This window comes from Erinaceus europaeus, chromosome 3, assembly GCF_950295315.1.
Source record: "Erinaceus europaeus chromosome 3, mEriEur2.1, whole genome shotgun sequence".
NCBI classification, from domain to species: Eukaryota; Metazoa; Chordata; class Mammalia; order Eulipotyphla; family Erinaceidae; genus Erinaceus; species Erinaceus europaeus.
The window spans coordinates 67,848,067-67,863,977 of record NC_080164.1 but is presented as its reverse complement, the minus strand read 5'-3'; the positions used below and the strand labels follow the sequence as shown (position 1 = coordinate 67,863,977).

Here is a 15,911-nt window from a genome sequence, read left to right as displayed (position 1 = left end):
AATGCATACTTTTTTACGTTTTGTTTTGTTTTTCCTCCAGGGTTATCGCTGGGGCTCAGTCTGGCACTATTAGTTCACTGCTCCTGCTGTTCATTTTTTCCATTTTACTGGATAGGACAGAGAGAAATTGAGGAGGGAGAGATAGAGAAGGGGACAGAAAGAGAGACACTTGCAGACCTATTTCACCACTTGTGGAGCGACTCCCCTGCAGGTGGATACTTGGGGATGGGGACCGGAACCTGGATCCTTGTGCTGGTCCTTGCACTTTGTACTATGTGCGCTTAAGCAGGTGCTCCAAGACCCACCCCCCTCTTTAATGCATTCTTGTCAAGCTGCATCAAGTGCTGCTTGTAGAACACAGCCTATATTCCACCTGCACCTTTGTGCACCCCAGCCCTGCTCTACTCACTTGCCAATTCTTCCCCCAAAGCTTTCCTTGAACTCCTACTGCACTTTATCTGCACCCCAATTCAATCAATAAAACTTATCTCGAAGAACCCTAATAGCTGCTGTTTTATTTTTATTTATTGGATAGAGACTGTCGGGGAGATAGGAAGAGAGACAGAGAGACACCAGCAGCACTGCTTCACCACTCGCAAAGCTTTCCCTCTGCAGGCAGGGCACAGAAGGCTCAAACCTGGATCCTTGTGCATTATAACATGTGTGCTCAACTAGGTATACCACCACCCAGCCCCGTTAATAGCTGTTAAAAAAAAACAAAAAACTATCTTGTCACCTCTCTGTTCAACCTCTCTGGCCACTTTTCCCCATCAATCTGAGGTACCCCAACCTCCCAGACCTTCCAGTGTTTCAGGGCCTTCATACCTATGAGCACTCTGGGTAGACCACCCACCTAGAACACTCACTCAAAGCCTTCAGGGACCATCTGTGACCAGCAGGAGTCACCCTTGACTACATTCCCCTGACAAAGCTTATCAAACACTGTGATTATAAGCATGCATATATTTACTGACGGTAATTTCTGATTACGTATTTTTGTCCAATGGGTCTGCTTCTTTACTTTTTACACTGAGCAAGCAGGGGTGGCAGCAGTAATGTTCATTATTTATCATTCATGCCTAGAAACATATCTGGTTCCTAATAACAGGGACTAACAGGTTACTTATCGAACAACCTTTTGCTTTTTGTAGTTCAATCTCTTGAGAAGACTGGAGAGGGGTTCATAAAGCCCCCAAACCTCCATTCCTTACTTCCCTCTTTCCCTCTTCTCTGTCAAGAAAGAACAAAGAGAATCACCAGCCTAGATGAGGTGGCTGGAAGGCAAGTGCCATCCTACCTAGCTGATTCTTCATCCCCATGAGCACAGAGTTCATGTGCGCTTTGGAGGCATAAAGCTTGCCCACGGCCTTCCTTGACCTAATCATCTCCTTGGCCAGAACCACACAGACGTCCTTTTGACCCTTCTTGGCAGCATCTTTCACAGATCGTTTCACTTTTTCTTCTTCTCTTTGGATATCTAAATTAGGACATAAGGCAAAACAGTAAGACTTAAGGGTAGATGAGGTAATTTACTGACATGGAAATTTTAATGATACACTGAAAACAGATTAAGAAAATATGAATGAAATCAAAATAGTTCGTATGGTGAGTATTCGTTACTGCAGAAACAACATTAGTGTAATTGAAGAGTACATGCTGTAACACTAGACAAAGTCTAAACATAGCCATTTATAAGTGCATTCAACATTTACTGGTACCAAATAGGAAATTTCATAAATACTGTAAAGGAATTCTCAAGTTTCCTCTAATAATTTGTAGTAGTCCCACAATTTTGAGTTTAATCTATATACAGTTGTTAATGACACAAAAACCTACAACTTAAAGAAAGCATCCTTGCAACATCAACCAGCAGTAAAACCTGTCTGTATTACATGATTTATGATCAGTAGAGATTTTTAATTGTGACAAGATACACAAACATACATACAATTAGAGCTGTTGGTTACTACTGGTAGCAATGTGGAACTGTGCTGGGCTCATGACAGAGCAGCACACTACCCAATGAGCCTAACCTGTTTCTTAACCCTAAGTGTCAGTTTATTTCCCTTCATTTCAGTTCTTTCATCTCTAAAAGATAACATTTTGTTTTTTTCTATTTCATTCATTATAATCTTTTTTTCCTTTAAATCCCAAAATATTTAAATAGCTGCTTAAAAATACTTTTCTATCATCACTTCAGTCTTTGTTAGCACTACAAATTGTTGTGCTTACAGCTTTCTGGTAGTTGGTCTGTCCTCAGTATTCTTTTTTTTATATTTATTTTTAATTTTTTAATTATCTTTATTTATTTATTGGTTAGAGGCAGGTAGAAATCGAGGGGGAAGGGAGTTTCTTCTTCTTCTAGCATTTGCCCTTCTTCCGTAGCCAGTCAACAGGTCAGGTTGAAAGCTGTCAGGAGCTGCTTGTTGCTGGCTTTGAAAGTGACTGGGATCCATGTGGATTCAGTCGGCTAGGAAGGATCGTCAGTTTCCCCAATGAATGGGTACTCACGGGATGCACCATGAGAAGGTCGATCCAGTGCATCCCAGGGGGAAGGGAGTGAAAGGGAAGGAGAGAGACAGAGACCTGTAGCCTTGCTTCACCACTTGTGAAACTTTCCCCCCTGCAGGAGGGAACCAGGAGATCGAACCTGGGTCCTTGCACATTGTAACATGTGCGCTCAACCAGGTGCGCCAACACCTAGCCCCATATTTATTTACTTATTCCCTTTTTGTCGCCCTTGTTTTTCTTTTTTTATTGTTGTTGTTGTTACTGATGATGTCACTGTTGGATAGGACAGAGAGAAATGGAGAAAGGAGGGGGAAGACAAAGTTCTTTTAAAATGTGAACCTTCTGAGCAGGGAGAGATCATAATGGCTCTGCAAATAACTGTCATGCCTGAGGCTCCAAGGCCCTAGGTTCAATCAATCCCTAGCACCATCATAAACCAGAGCTGAGCAGTGCTCTGGTTACAAAAATAGTAATAATTATACATTTTCTTTCAGTTCATTATATCATGCTTTTCTTTTTAATAGTCATAAATCAAAATAATTAGAACACCCATAAATAGTGTAAGAATAAATCCTTGTAATATGTAGGTATAGCACATGTTAATGAATTAATGTAAGACACACCAAGAGGTAAGGAGTAAGATCTATAAAATGAGAGGCCAGGTGGTGGCCCGACTAGAACACATACATCATCACCTGTGAGGACGGGGTAAAACACCCCATCCTCACCTACAGGGAGAAAGCTTCAGGAGTGGTGGAGCAGTATTCTAAGTACCTTCCTTCTCTCTTTCTGTCTCACCTGCTATCAAAAAGGAAAAAGGGGAAAGAAAGGGCCACTGGAAGAAGTGAAGTCTTTGTGTAAGCACAGAGCCCCAACAATAACCCTACGGGCAAACAAAAGATATGTAACATGATAATTTACCTCTTATTTGTCTGTCAATAACTCTCATTTCCTTTCTTATCTTCAGTGACCATTCATTGACCTGAAAAATATATATATAAAGAGAATTTTTAATTAAGAAGTCAATGTCCGTATTTCAATTAATAACATCTCTATATTAATTTTACACTTCACACAAAAATCTAAACACAGCGAAAAGCCATTTTAAAGAAAGAACATTACACTGGGCTCTTAAGCAAGGGATCCTGAGTCCTGTCCCTGGAGCTATGTTTGCCGAAGTGATGCTCTAGTTCTCGTTCATTCTCTCCTATCTGCTCTTTCTGGTCCTCTCTAAATAAATGAATTTACATTTTTAATGAAAAATACGAACACTTTATGGTGAGATTCCATTTTTCCTCTGTATCCTTTTATTCAGAGTGCATGAAAATCCCAAGCAATTCAAAGGTTCTTTTTTTTTTTTTAATATTTATTCCCTTTTGTTGTCCTTGTTGTTTTACTGTTGTAGTTACTATTGTTGTCATTATTTTAGATAGAACAGAGAAAAATGGAGAGAGGAGGGGAAGACAGAGAGGAGGAGAGAAAGATAGACACCTGCAGGCCTGCTTCACTGCTTGTGAGGCAACTCCCCTGCAGGTGGGATGCCGGGGGCTTGAACTGGGATCCTTATGCCGGCCCTTGCACTTTGCACCATGTGCATTTAACCTGCTGTGCTACCCCCGACTCCCAATTCAAAGATTCTTATGTGGAGACAGGTAAGAGGATGACCTCAAAGAGTACAGTACCATGCAGGTACATAAGAATTTTTTTTAAAAGAAACTTTATTTTTTTATTTTTTCCCTTTTGTTGCCCTTGTTGTTTATCATTGTTATTATTGATGTCATTGTAGTTGGATAGGACAGAGAGAGATGGAGAGAGCAGAGGAAGACAGACACCTGCAGACCTGCTTCACCTCCTGTGAAGCGACTCCCCTGCAGGTGGGGAGCCGGGGGCTCAAACCAGGATCTTTATGCTGGTCCTTGCGCTTTGAGCCACGGCGATTAACCTGCTGCGCTACCGCCCGACTCCCCAAAAGGATTTTTTAAGAGGTACATGATAACAGGTAGATTTTAAAAGCATAAGATTTTCAACTTCTGCACATACTGTTTTAAAATTGTCCTGCCTGAGCTATAAGAATATCCTCCCTTTAACAATGCTTTCTCATTTTACAGAAGAAAAATATTCTTCTAACATTAAGTCTCTTACTACCATGATATATTTCCCCCCCCAAAGCATCAAATATATATTGCTGCAGGGACTGATAAAGTAGAAAAAAGTACTTCTAATTATCAACTACTTATAAGTAAAGGCTTCCCAATTTATCAGCTTCAAGAAAAACTGAATAGAATTTTGTCAGTTGATAAATCATTAAAACTAAACTTTAAATTGCATCACTCTAGTTTTTCGTTCATTAAGCATATGCCACAGAAGTTAAACTTATGTCACAATACTCCCTTACCACCTAACTGCTTAATATTGAACATAATGGAATAGGAAGACAGCACAATGGCTATACAAAAAGACTCATTCCTGAGGCCCCAGAGATCCCAGATTCAATCCTCAACACCTCCATAAGCCAGTGCTGAGCAGTGCTCATAGCAAAAGGGGGGAAAAAAAAGGTTTTAAACTGAACATGCTTAGTCATGCCCTCCAAGGGCCCTTGTCAGTTAGTGCAGGTGAAAGATGAAATTAAGACGTTGACAGCTGCAGCACAATAATACACAGTGGCTTCGTTAGATGAATGGGCAGCCCTGGTATAGCATGCAGCACAGATATGAATATTGAGTAAGAAATGAACATTAGAACAAGGTTAAGTAAAGTTTAAAGACAGGTAGCCCTGAAATGAGGAGAGTTCCAAGGGATGTTCCAGGGGACATTCACCTTAGCGGTGACTCAAGTTCTACCTTGAGGTGTCCAAGTGAAGACTACTAGATAAGGCCTGCTGAAGGTGGAGGAGAACTGTCACATTTAGAAGCCTGTGACTACCATGGAATGGGAAGGATGAAGACAGGAGAGTCTCCTGGAAGGCATTATCTTGAACTAAAATTAAGGGGAAAAATGTTTTTGCTTAGTTCCCTTTCTACCAAGTAAGAACACACCAAAGTGATGTGAACCGGAAACTGGAACATCAGACACTAAATCTGTGGGAGACTAAATCCGAACTTCCCAACTTTCAGAGTTCAAATACTCTGAAGTACCCAGCACGTGGCATTTTATTCTAATAGTTTAAACAAAGCTATATAGTGAAAAGTAAATTCCTCTCCCACTTTTAACTGTGTTACCTAACTCCTCTTACCTTAAGGCAGTATTTTTTTAATTTTACTTATTATTGAATAGAGACAGAGAGAAATTTAGAGGGAAGGGGAGATAGAGAGGGAGAGAGAGAAAGCCACCTGCAGCCCTACTTCACCCACTCGTGAAGCTTTCCTACTGCAGGTGGGGGCCAGGGGCTTGAACCCAGGTCCCTAATGTGTGTGCTTAACCAGATGAGCCACTGCCTGGCCCCTAAGGCAATTTCTTTAAACAAGGATTGTATGCATATCTCAAGATTTAAAACATACATAAAACTAGAAATTAGCCAAAAAACAACAAACATTATGTAGAACTGGATGGCTGGTAGGTAGGCAGGCATATAGAAGATTATCACGTATGCTCTACTTCAAATGTGTTAGCATCTCCTCTCACCCATCTCCATTTCTACTCACCAAGCACATGTAGCTTATTCTTTTTATTAAATTGTTTTTGTATTTATTTATTTTCCCTTTTTGCTGCCCTTTATTATCATCGTTGTTGTTGTTATTGCTGCCGTTGTTGTTGGATAGGACAGAGAAATGTGCCACGCCCCACTCAACTCCAGAATGATGGGTCTGACAGGGTCAGCACCCAGGAAAACTCTCTTCAAGGAAGAAGAATTCTGGAAGTGGGTCTTGGCATCCTGAGCAGATCTAAACTGGAAACTCTGATTATTGTTTTCATTATGTACATGGTAATGATGCTGTGTAATAGGGGATGAACAGCTCCTGTTCCCAGATTAGATACAGATGAACAAGAAATGAGGTGGACAAAGTTATGGGTCATCAAATACATAAAGTTTTAGGAAAAATTCTTAATAATACTTACTCACCTCCTCTTATGAAATATGTTAAAACTCCACGTAAACTACTATCTGATAAGCCTGTTACTCAGAAATACATCACCCCATGAAGTATGACATTTCTGTAAAACCCCAAGGCCATTACTTTCTGTATTCAGATATTGTTTATGTAAGGCTGAAGGATATATAAGCTCTCACTTGCTAAATAAAACTTGAGTTCAGATTCACCCTCCAACAGAGTGTGTTGTATTCTGTTCTCCTCCTGACCCACCCTGGTGGTCACTTTTGGAGTTCCCTGATCCTTCCTGCTGATCCTCCGCCTGAGCAGTCCGTCGCAGAAATGGAGAGAGGCGGGGAAGACAGAGGGGGAGAGACAGATAAGACACCTGCAGACCTGCTTCACCGCTTGTGAAGTGACTCCCTACAGGTGGAGAGCGGGGGCTCAAACCAGGATCCTTGCACCAATCCTTGCGATTCACGCCATGTGCACATAACCCACTGCACTACCGCCCAACTCCGCGGTTGTCTTATTCTTAATGGAATTCAACACCAGTTTGACCCAGTAGAACACACATACACACACACTCTCTCTCACAGACATGTACATACACCATAACGCTTGCTCCTAAGAAAGTTAAAATTTTGCTGCAGGGAACTGAAAAAGAAAAGAATATCTTCCCCAAATAGCCCTAGATTTTTACAGCCTTGATCATGAGTCTTTTTGCATAGCATTACACTGTCTCCTCTCCACCCTCCCCAATCTTCTCCTTATCTTTTCTGATCTCCTGAATTCTTTTTAAAATTGAGATCTATGATTTCTTCCCTTCCACATCACTATTCCATCTAACCTACTCTTTTCCTTGAATTCTCTCAATTTCAGTTCAAGACAACTCAGGGGGGTGATAAAGGTGTGAGGGGGGCCATCCAGTAGATCAGCAAATTCTGACTACATTGCCTAAGTATTTCTAAAACTCAGCTTTTGTATTCCCATTTCTGCTTGTAGCTCATACCTGCATCCTGTCATCTGGAGGCTTCAGATATATGCTAAGACTTTTCAGGTTTTATTTCAAATCACTATTCTGAATCCTCTCCTTCCTTAACAGGCATGACACACAATGCCTTCCTACTCCACCCTCTTTTTATTGCAATAACCCTACATCTTACCACAGCCATCACTCGCCAGCACTCCACTCAGAAGTAACAGTTTCTTATCTCCATCCACTCTAAAATTTTTTTCCTAAGATTTTTTTTTTCCTCCAGGGTTATCGCTGGGGCTTGGAAAGAGGTGAAGGGAGAGGGTGGAGAAGGCATTGGAGTCCTGGTGAATAATAGTAGAAAGGGATCTAGGTTGAGGACGATTGTTCTGCAGACACCTGTCACAGGGGGGTGAAAAATTGTATCCATGAGTCAACAACCATACTGTAAACCACTAACCCTCCAATAAAGTGACCCTGGAGGCCATTTTGTTCAATTTTGTTGCCCTTGTTGTTATTGTTGTTGAATAGGTCAGAGAAAAACAGAGAGAGGAGAGGAAGACAGAGACAGGGAAAGGAAGATAAGATACCTGCAGACCTGCTTCACCATTTGTGCAGCGACCCCTTTGCAGGTGGAGAACCAGGGCTCACGCCATGTGCACTTAATATATTATATATATTTTTAAATAGTGTAGGTCAATTCATTTATACTTATCTCAGTCTGAGGTTGAAACCTCTGAACTCCTAGGAGGTAGCCAAGTAGATTTGTACTTGAAATGCTCATCTTGTAAAAATGTGAGGTTACCTTGCTGTTTGCTTCATCTTTAGGTTACCCTTCTGACAGGAATATTTTTAAAACCACTCTTATGTATCATTTGTGCAATTTTCTGGTGTCATTTACTTTCTCAGGAAGGTTGCGCTACTACAACTGTATACTGGTCTGCTATTCCTAAAGTCATCTAACAGGTAGTCTGGGAAACAGCTCAACTTGCATGCCTGAGACTCACAGTTTGATTTCTAGTGCTGCATGTACCAGGGTGGTACTCTGTCTTGTCTCTGTGTCTCATGTGAATCGCTCTCTCTCCCTCATATAATAAATAAAATACTTTTTTGTTAAATTTTTTTTTAAGTATATGTAGAAATCTGTTTAAACAGTAAGAAGGTAATTTTTCCAGAATCTTAGCTCATTTTATGAATGGCAATGCTAAGGCCAAACACTAGTCATAAATATCATTTCCTGGGAGTCAGGCGGTAGCACAGCAGGTTAAGCGCAGGTGGCGCAAAGCACAAGGACCAGCATAAGGATCCCAGTTCAAGAAGCCCCTGTCTCCCCACCTGTAGGGGAGTCACTTCACAAGCGGTAAAGCAGATCTGCAGGTGTCTATCTTTCTCTCCCCCTCTGTCTTCCTCTCCTCTCTCCATTTCTCTCTGTCCTATCCAACAACAACAACAATAAAACAAGGGCAACAAAAGGGAATAAATAAATAAAATAAAATAAAAATCTTTTCCTAACAACAACAATAAAACAACAAGGGCAACGAAAGGGAATAAATAAATATTTAAAAAAAGAAGAAAACTAAAAAATATTTTCCTAACATCAGAAATTAAATCTGAGACTTTGGAGCCTCAGAAGTGAAAGTCTTTTTTTTTTTTTTTTTTTTTTTTTTGCTATTGGATAGAAACAGAGAGAAACTGAGAGGGGGATATATATAAAGGTAGAGAGACAGAGAGACACCTGCAACTCATGAAGCTTCCCCTCTGCAGGTGGGGACCAGGGGCTTGATCCTGGGTCCTTGCACACTGTAATGTGAGTGTTTAACCACCTGCCCTGCCACGTGGTCCCTGAAAGTCTTTTGCATAACCACTACTCTATCTCCCCAGCCCACTCTTTATTCAAGTGCTACTATTTTTTATTTTTTAATTTCACTGGGAGTAATACTGAGTAAGTTCCCCCGAGTGGACTAATGTTTACTTAATACCTATTGTTCTAGAGCCTATGATTAACTGAAATAATATCAACACATGCTGTGTGTAAAGAACTGCATAAAGTATGGGGTTGTTTGTTTTATATGCCTGCAAGAACTGAGCAGGTGAGAGATCACTTATTTACTTATTATCATTTAAATATATACTGGAGAGAGACAGAAACTGAGAGGGAAGGGGAGACAGAAAGGGAGAGAGAGAGAGAGAGACACACACCAGCAGCCCTGCTTCACCATTGCTTCACCCTGCAGATGGGGGCCAGGGGTTTGAACCTTGGTCCTTCCCCATGATAACATGTGCACTCAAACAGGTTTGCCACCATCCAGCCCTTAGAACTGCTCCGTTTTTGGCTTGTGGTGGAACTGGGGATTGAACCTGGGACCTCTGAGCCTCAGGCATTAAAGTTTTGTTGTGGGAATTGCCGAGTCTCTTCTCCACCCAACATATTTTTTTAATTTTTTTATTAATTTATTTTCCCTTTTGTTGCCCTTGTTGTTTTTATTGTTGTTGTTGTTATTGATGTTGTCGCTGTTGGATAGGGCAGAGAGAAATGGAGAGAGAAAGGGAAGACAGGGGGAGAGAAAGACAGACACCTGCAGACCTGCTTCACCGCCTGTGAAGCGACCCCCCTGCAGGTGGGGAGCCGGGGGCTCAAAGCAGGATCCTTACGCCGGTCGTTGTGCTTTGCACCATGTGTGCTTAACCGCTGCACTACCGCCCGACTCCCCCAACATATCATCTATTAACTAAATGATTTTAGAGTATTCTCCCCCTTTATTAATAGATCTGTACTGTATTCTGTAGATCAATGCTTCTCAAACTTGAGTGTTCTGGGATGGGATCTTGTCTGAATTCAAATCCTGCTCTGTGGATGTCGGGGTTGAGCCTGAGATGCCAAACCCACTGGGCTCCCGGTTACTGTGGATGCTGCCGGTCTGCACTCGGGGAACAAAAGCTGAAGGATCTATAATCTTAAATTCCCCTTAACTAGAGGCGGGTGATGGCGCACCTGGTTCAATGAGGACCTGGGTTCAAGCCCCAGGCCCTTCCCCCCCACCTGCAGGGGTAAAGCTTTGCAAGTGGTGACGCAGGGCTACAGGTATCTCTCTCCCTATCTCCCGCTCCTCTCAATTACTGGCTCTCTATCTAATATGTAAAGATAATTTTTTTAAATTTCTCATTTTAAAGTGATTCTCCTGTCATTCCTACTTCTTGACAAAACTGAACTGCTGAGAGAGTTGGGCGGTAGCACAGCGGGTTAAGCGCACGTGGCACAAAGCACAAGGACCGGCCTAAGGATCCCGGTTCGAGCCACCGGCTCCCCACCTGCAGGGGAGCCGCTTCACAGGTGGTGAAGCAGGTCTGCAGGTGTCTGTCTTTCTCTCCCCCTCTCTGTCTTCCTCTCCTCTCTCCATTTCTCTCTGTCCTATCCAACAATGACTACAACAGTAAAACAACAAGGGCAACAAAAGCGAACCAATTAATAAACATTACAAGAATTTTTTTTTTAAGTTGAAGCGCCGAGAAATCAACTTTCCTGCACCAAAGGGGGAAGTCGGGGGGGTTGATAGCATAATGGTTCTGCAATGAGACTCATGCTTGGGGCTCCACAGTCCCAGGCTCAATCCCCTGCACCACCCTAAGCCTCAGCTCTGGTTTTTAAAAAAAGAGATGTGGAAGCCTTATTCAAAGCCAGGCCCTCCTGCCTGCGCTCTGCTATCCCCGTGCACAGATCCAGCATGTCAAGCCGGGTCCAGCGGCCTCTCTCCAGCAGCCTCCTCCAGACCTGGGGAGGTGGGGTTGTCCCTGCAGCGATAGAGGTGCGGGGGGGGTCAAGGTGTGCGGGAGAGTAGAACGTGCACCGGGTCCCCGCACGGGTCACGGGTCAGAGGGCGCGACCCTGCGGTGACGCAGAGCCCCCACCCCCAGCGAGGCAGCCGAGGGGCGGGGCCTGCGCGCGCTTCCCGCGGGCTGTACCAACACGCGGGGGGGTGACGCGGCTGGCAGAGACCAAACCCGTGGGCCGCCTCCGTGCCGGCGGCCAGTCCGAGCAGTGCTGAGTTCAGCCCCTTCACCTCTCTGTGACGTGCCGAGAAACCCTCGCGCCCTCTTTCCCCACCGCTGTGTCCTCCAACGCTCTCGGTCGGCCCCTCGGTCTAGTGGGAGACCCCGGAAATGAGGGCCGGGCGGTACCTGGTCAGCTGAGGGGGAGACTATCCGGTCGCTCAGCAGCTCTACTTCGTCCCACGCAAGCCCACCCGCTCGTCTGCCGCCGCCGCCGGAGCCCTTACCAGTTCTTTGGGCGGCTTTTCCTGGGTCTTCCCAAACAGGCCCATGGCGAACTGAACTGGCCTTGCCCCTTCCGGCTTTCCGTTCCCTGCGCCCAGGCGGGTCATAGGCAGCCGCCGGGGCGGGGCCGCCGAGGAGCGTAGACGCCCGGAGAAGGGAGCGGCCGCGGGGACGGCCTTGCGCATGCGCTTAGCCGCAGCGGGCGGGACGAGGCCTGGAATGTTGACGCCCGTGCACTTGCTGGGAGGGGCACTGACGTAACCTTATAAATGAGTGTTTTCTCCTCAAGTGTAGTGTTTACAAGGAGATATAGGAGCTTATAGACGGCACTGGCTGATGACAACTGATCCTGTTTCTCCACTGTGTCGCCGCCCCGGAAGAGTGTATCTCTGCCAATACGGACTGTATTTACAGCCTGCGGCTTCGTTTTGTTTCCCGTGGGCACCTCACAAGGAGCAATAACCTTTTCTTCCCCAAAGACCTACTTGTCCACTGTGTTGTCACCACCATAACGTAGTCACTACAACCTGGGCATCACTTTTTCTCCCCCTCTTATCAAGTCCCATAATTGGAGCTTTTCAAGTCCTGCCTTTTTTTTTTTTTTTCTTTAATGCAAGATAGAGGAAGAGACAGAAAGATGAAAGATCAGAGCCCTGCTCAGCTCTGGCTTATGGCAGTGCTGGGGATTGAACCTGGGAGCTCTGAGCCTCAGGCATGAGAGTCTTTTTGCAGAACCATTATGCTGTGTCTCCAGCCCCTGCCCTCTCCTTTCTTTCCCAAGTGTCCGGGCTATTGTCATGTCTAGCATAGATGATTCTCCTCCAGCACACGTGTGTGTGTGTGTGTGTGTGTGTGTGTGTGTGTGTGTCTGTCTGTCTGTCTGTCTCGACACACCACCTGAACTGTTACCTTAACCAGATTCTCAAGAACTGACTGCAGAGGACTGGACTGAAGCACTGTCTGCCTACCTGGTGAGCTCCATGGCTGCTGTCATTACCTCATCTCTTGCTGGTGATGAAACCACTCAGTGGCCCAACCCATTACTCTCTTTTCTCATGGGTATATAAAAATGGTACAACTATGGGGGGGACAGCATGATAGTTATGCAAACAGACTCTAATGCCTGAGGCTCCAAGGCCCCATGTTCAATCCCTTGCACCACCATAAGCCAGGGCTGAACAGTGCTTTGGTAAGAAAAAGAATATATATATATATATATATATATATATATATATATATATATATATATATATATACATATATATATGTTAGAAGCAGTAACTTTAGAATTGCTTTAAGTAAAATTTTAAGCATGAGTTGTAAGTATAGTTGCTTTTCTGCCTGCAGTGGAAAATTCCTGTAAAAAGGGGGGCTAGACAAAACCCACACACCAAGATATAAGCCACCTGTTGTTTGTCTTAAAGAGAATAGCTCGCCTAACCAAGTCCTTGAAACCCAACCACTTGCTCAAGGTCGAGGGAGCTGATAGCCCGGTGGTCTTAGCTGACAAGGAGAAAGTGTGGTGACCCTATTTTGCATAAAGGCTTGAAATTAGACAATTCTTATAGGCTGCTTAGGGTATTGCAATGTCTGAAATGATTGGATCCTGCGTTTTCTGTAAAATGCTATTGAGTGTGTGATAGAATTCTAGTTTTGCATATTCCCCACCCAAGATGTACTCTAGAATCCTATAACCTATGTGGTTTGAGCCTTGTTCAGGGTCGAGCTTGGTAGACTAACATCAGTCACCACTCGGCTCTGATTGCAATTCGTAAATAAACATCATTTGCTTCCTTGCAGTGGATGGAGATTTGATTTTTGCTCTGTAACTATATATATATATATATATATATATATATATATATATATATATAATACCTATATGAGTGGAGGTAGTAAAATGATTCCGCAAAGAACTCTCATGCCTGAGACTCTGAAGTCTCAGTTTAAATTCCACACACCACCACCACTAGCCAGAGCTAAGCAGTTCTCTGGTAAAATAAAATAAAATAAAATGGTACAATCTGAGAAAACTTTGGCAATGCCTTAAGTAGTTAAGTGTACACTTATGTCCCAGACATTCTCAACTATTTACCAAGAGGAGTGAAAGCATGTCCTTTAAAAAGATTGTATATGTGGGGTTGTGTAAGAGCACTTCTGACCCGGACCCACACAAACTGACACAACTCCAGTATATAAGTGAAATAAGAGGAATTTATTTAAGTGTTAAAGAGTGAGAATTAAGGTTAGCACTCAGACTTAACACAGAGACAACACCAAAGACAAAACAAGACAAACCCCAGCTGAGGTATCCCAGGCCGGAACCCAGTCTGGTACTGTTGCTCTGAGATAACCAGGCTTGAAATTCACCCCCCCCCCCATTTAAAGGGAAAAGTGAAGGGGGGGGGGGTCTACATGTCCTTGTTAATTTATCTTTGGAGTAAAAGTTTCAAGGAGAACATTCCATTCTTGTCTTCTAGGGAGGAAGCAAGCAGTGTTTACAGAAGCCAAATGGACAGGTTAACATATAGCTGAGGTAGCAGGGGTTACAAGGTAGCAGTTTCAAGATAAACATTTGTGCATTAGTGTATTTCGTCTCATCTAGTTTCGAAGACACTTTCTCTACTTTAATGGACCAGTCTAAATTTGGGGGATTTCATTTTCTCACAGTTGGAGAGGGGCCCTGAATATTGAGAGCAGCTGTTGACCCGAAGCCAATTGTTCCTTGTTCCATGTGGATATTTCCACCTGTGCCCACCCTCTGATAACTATAAAAAGGTGGGACGAGAAGTGATTGGGGTCGCAGAGTCTCCCCTTGCTTGGAAGGGTGTCGGCGGCCTTCAGCGGCCTAAGCTTAAGCGTCCTAATAAAGGCTCTTGCTATTGCATGTGATTCTGGTCTTCTTTGCGTGAGATCGGGACTCAAACTTCTGGGCATAACAGTACAGTGGTCCGGGAGGTGGCGCAGTGGGTAAAGCTTTGGACTCTCAAGCATGAGGTCCTGAGTTCAATCCCTGGCAGCACATGAGTGACGTCTGGTTCTTTCTCTCTCTCCTATCTTTCTCATTAATAAATAAATTAAATTAAATTTAAAAAAAGATTTGTACAGTGTGGTCCAGGAGATGGCGCAGTGGTAAAGCTTTGGACTCTTAAGCATGAGGTCCCGAGTTCCATCCCTGGCAGCACATGTGCCAAAGCGATGTCTGGTTCTTTCTCTCTCCTCCTATCTTTCTCACAAATAAATAAAATCTCTAAAAAAAAAAAAAAAATTGTACAGGAATGTTAGTAGAATCTTTATGTAATAGACTCAGCTAGAAATAATCCAAATATGTAGTCACAGTTGTGGTAGATCCAGACAATGGAATAATAACTGAACAGTAAAAATTGAACAAATGATTGGTGTATGTGATGGTTTACATTCAAAATAACTATACTGAGTGAAATAAGCAAGGAAGAATAGTACATATTGTATGATTTTCATCTATATAACATTATAGAAAGTGAGGGAGTCAGGCGGTAGCGCAGTGGGTTAAGCACACGTGGTGCAAAGCGCAAGGACCAGCTGCACAGGCGGTGAAGCAGGTCTGCAGGTATCTATCTTTCTCTCCTCCTCTCTGTCTTCCCCTCCTCTCTCCGTTTCTCTCTGTTCTATCCAACAACAATAAAAAACAAGGGCAACAAAAGGGAATAAATATTTTTTAAAAAACATAGAAAGTGTTAATTCTACTGTCCACAAGTAGATCGGTTTTTGCTTTGTGAGCAGCAGTGGGATTATAAAGGCAAAACTAAAGGATTAAAAGGAGACACAAGCAGGAAAATGGAACAGTGGGTAAACCATTGAACTTTCAAGCATGAGGTCCCAAGTTTGATTCCCAGCATCACATGTGCCAAAGTGAGGCTCTGGCTCTCTCTTTCATTAATAAGCTTTTAAAAAGAGAAAGAGACAAGCAGCTGGGAGGTGGCACAGTGGGTAAGCATTGGACTCTCAAGCATGAGGTCCTAAGTTTAGCCCCCAGCAATGTATGGCAAACCGGGCCTTCCCAGATGAGTTATTTCACCATCTCTCCCCTCCTGCTTTTAGTGATAATGAATTATAAATCAATAATTTTCCAGGTAAGAGGATAT

The 15,911-nt window shown here is 43.4% G+C and overlaps 1 protein-coding gene and 1 long non-coding RNA gene across 5 annotated transcripts in view; one reads left to right on the top strand and one right to left on the bottom strand.

Annotated features, from left to right (window-relative positions):
- LOC103123250 (charged multivesicular body protein 3) overlaps positions 1 to 15,911 on the bottom strand; it is a 74,471-nt gene that overhangs the window by 11,836 nt on the left and 46,724 nt on the right. The window contains exons 1-4 of one of the 4 annotated variants that reach the window (XM_060187379.1): positions 11,790 to 11,927; positions 7,706 to 7,914; positions 3,433 to 3,493; positions 1,298 to 1,477 (exon numbers count right to left, since the gene is read on the bottom strand). In XM_060187379.1, coding sequence (XP_060043362.1) covers positions 1,298 to 1,477; positions 3,433 to 3,493; positions 7,706 to 7,714 — 250 coding nt within the window. In that variant the 5' untranslated portion in view covers positions 7,715 to 7,914; positions 11,790 to 11,927. Of the gene's footprint in view, positions 1 to 1,297; positions 1,478 to 3,432; positions 3,494 to 7,705; positions 7,915 to 11,691; positions 11,755 to 11,789; positions 11,944 to 15,911 lie in introns of those variants that run through there. The other 3 variants (XM_007533901.3, XM_060187380.1, XM_060187382.1) reach the window with 3 other exon arrangements.
- LOC132537498 (uncharacterized) lies at positions 11,942 to 14,679 on the top strand. Its single transcript, XR_009548954.1, has 3 exons — positions 11,942 to 12,170; positions 12,715 to 12,846; positions 14,458 to 14,679. It is a non-coding gene; the product is annotated as an uncharacterized LOC132537498 (long non-coding RNA).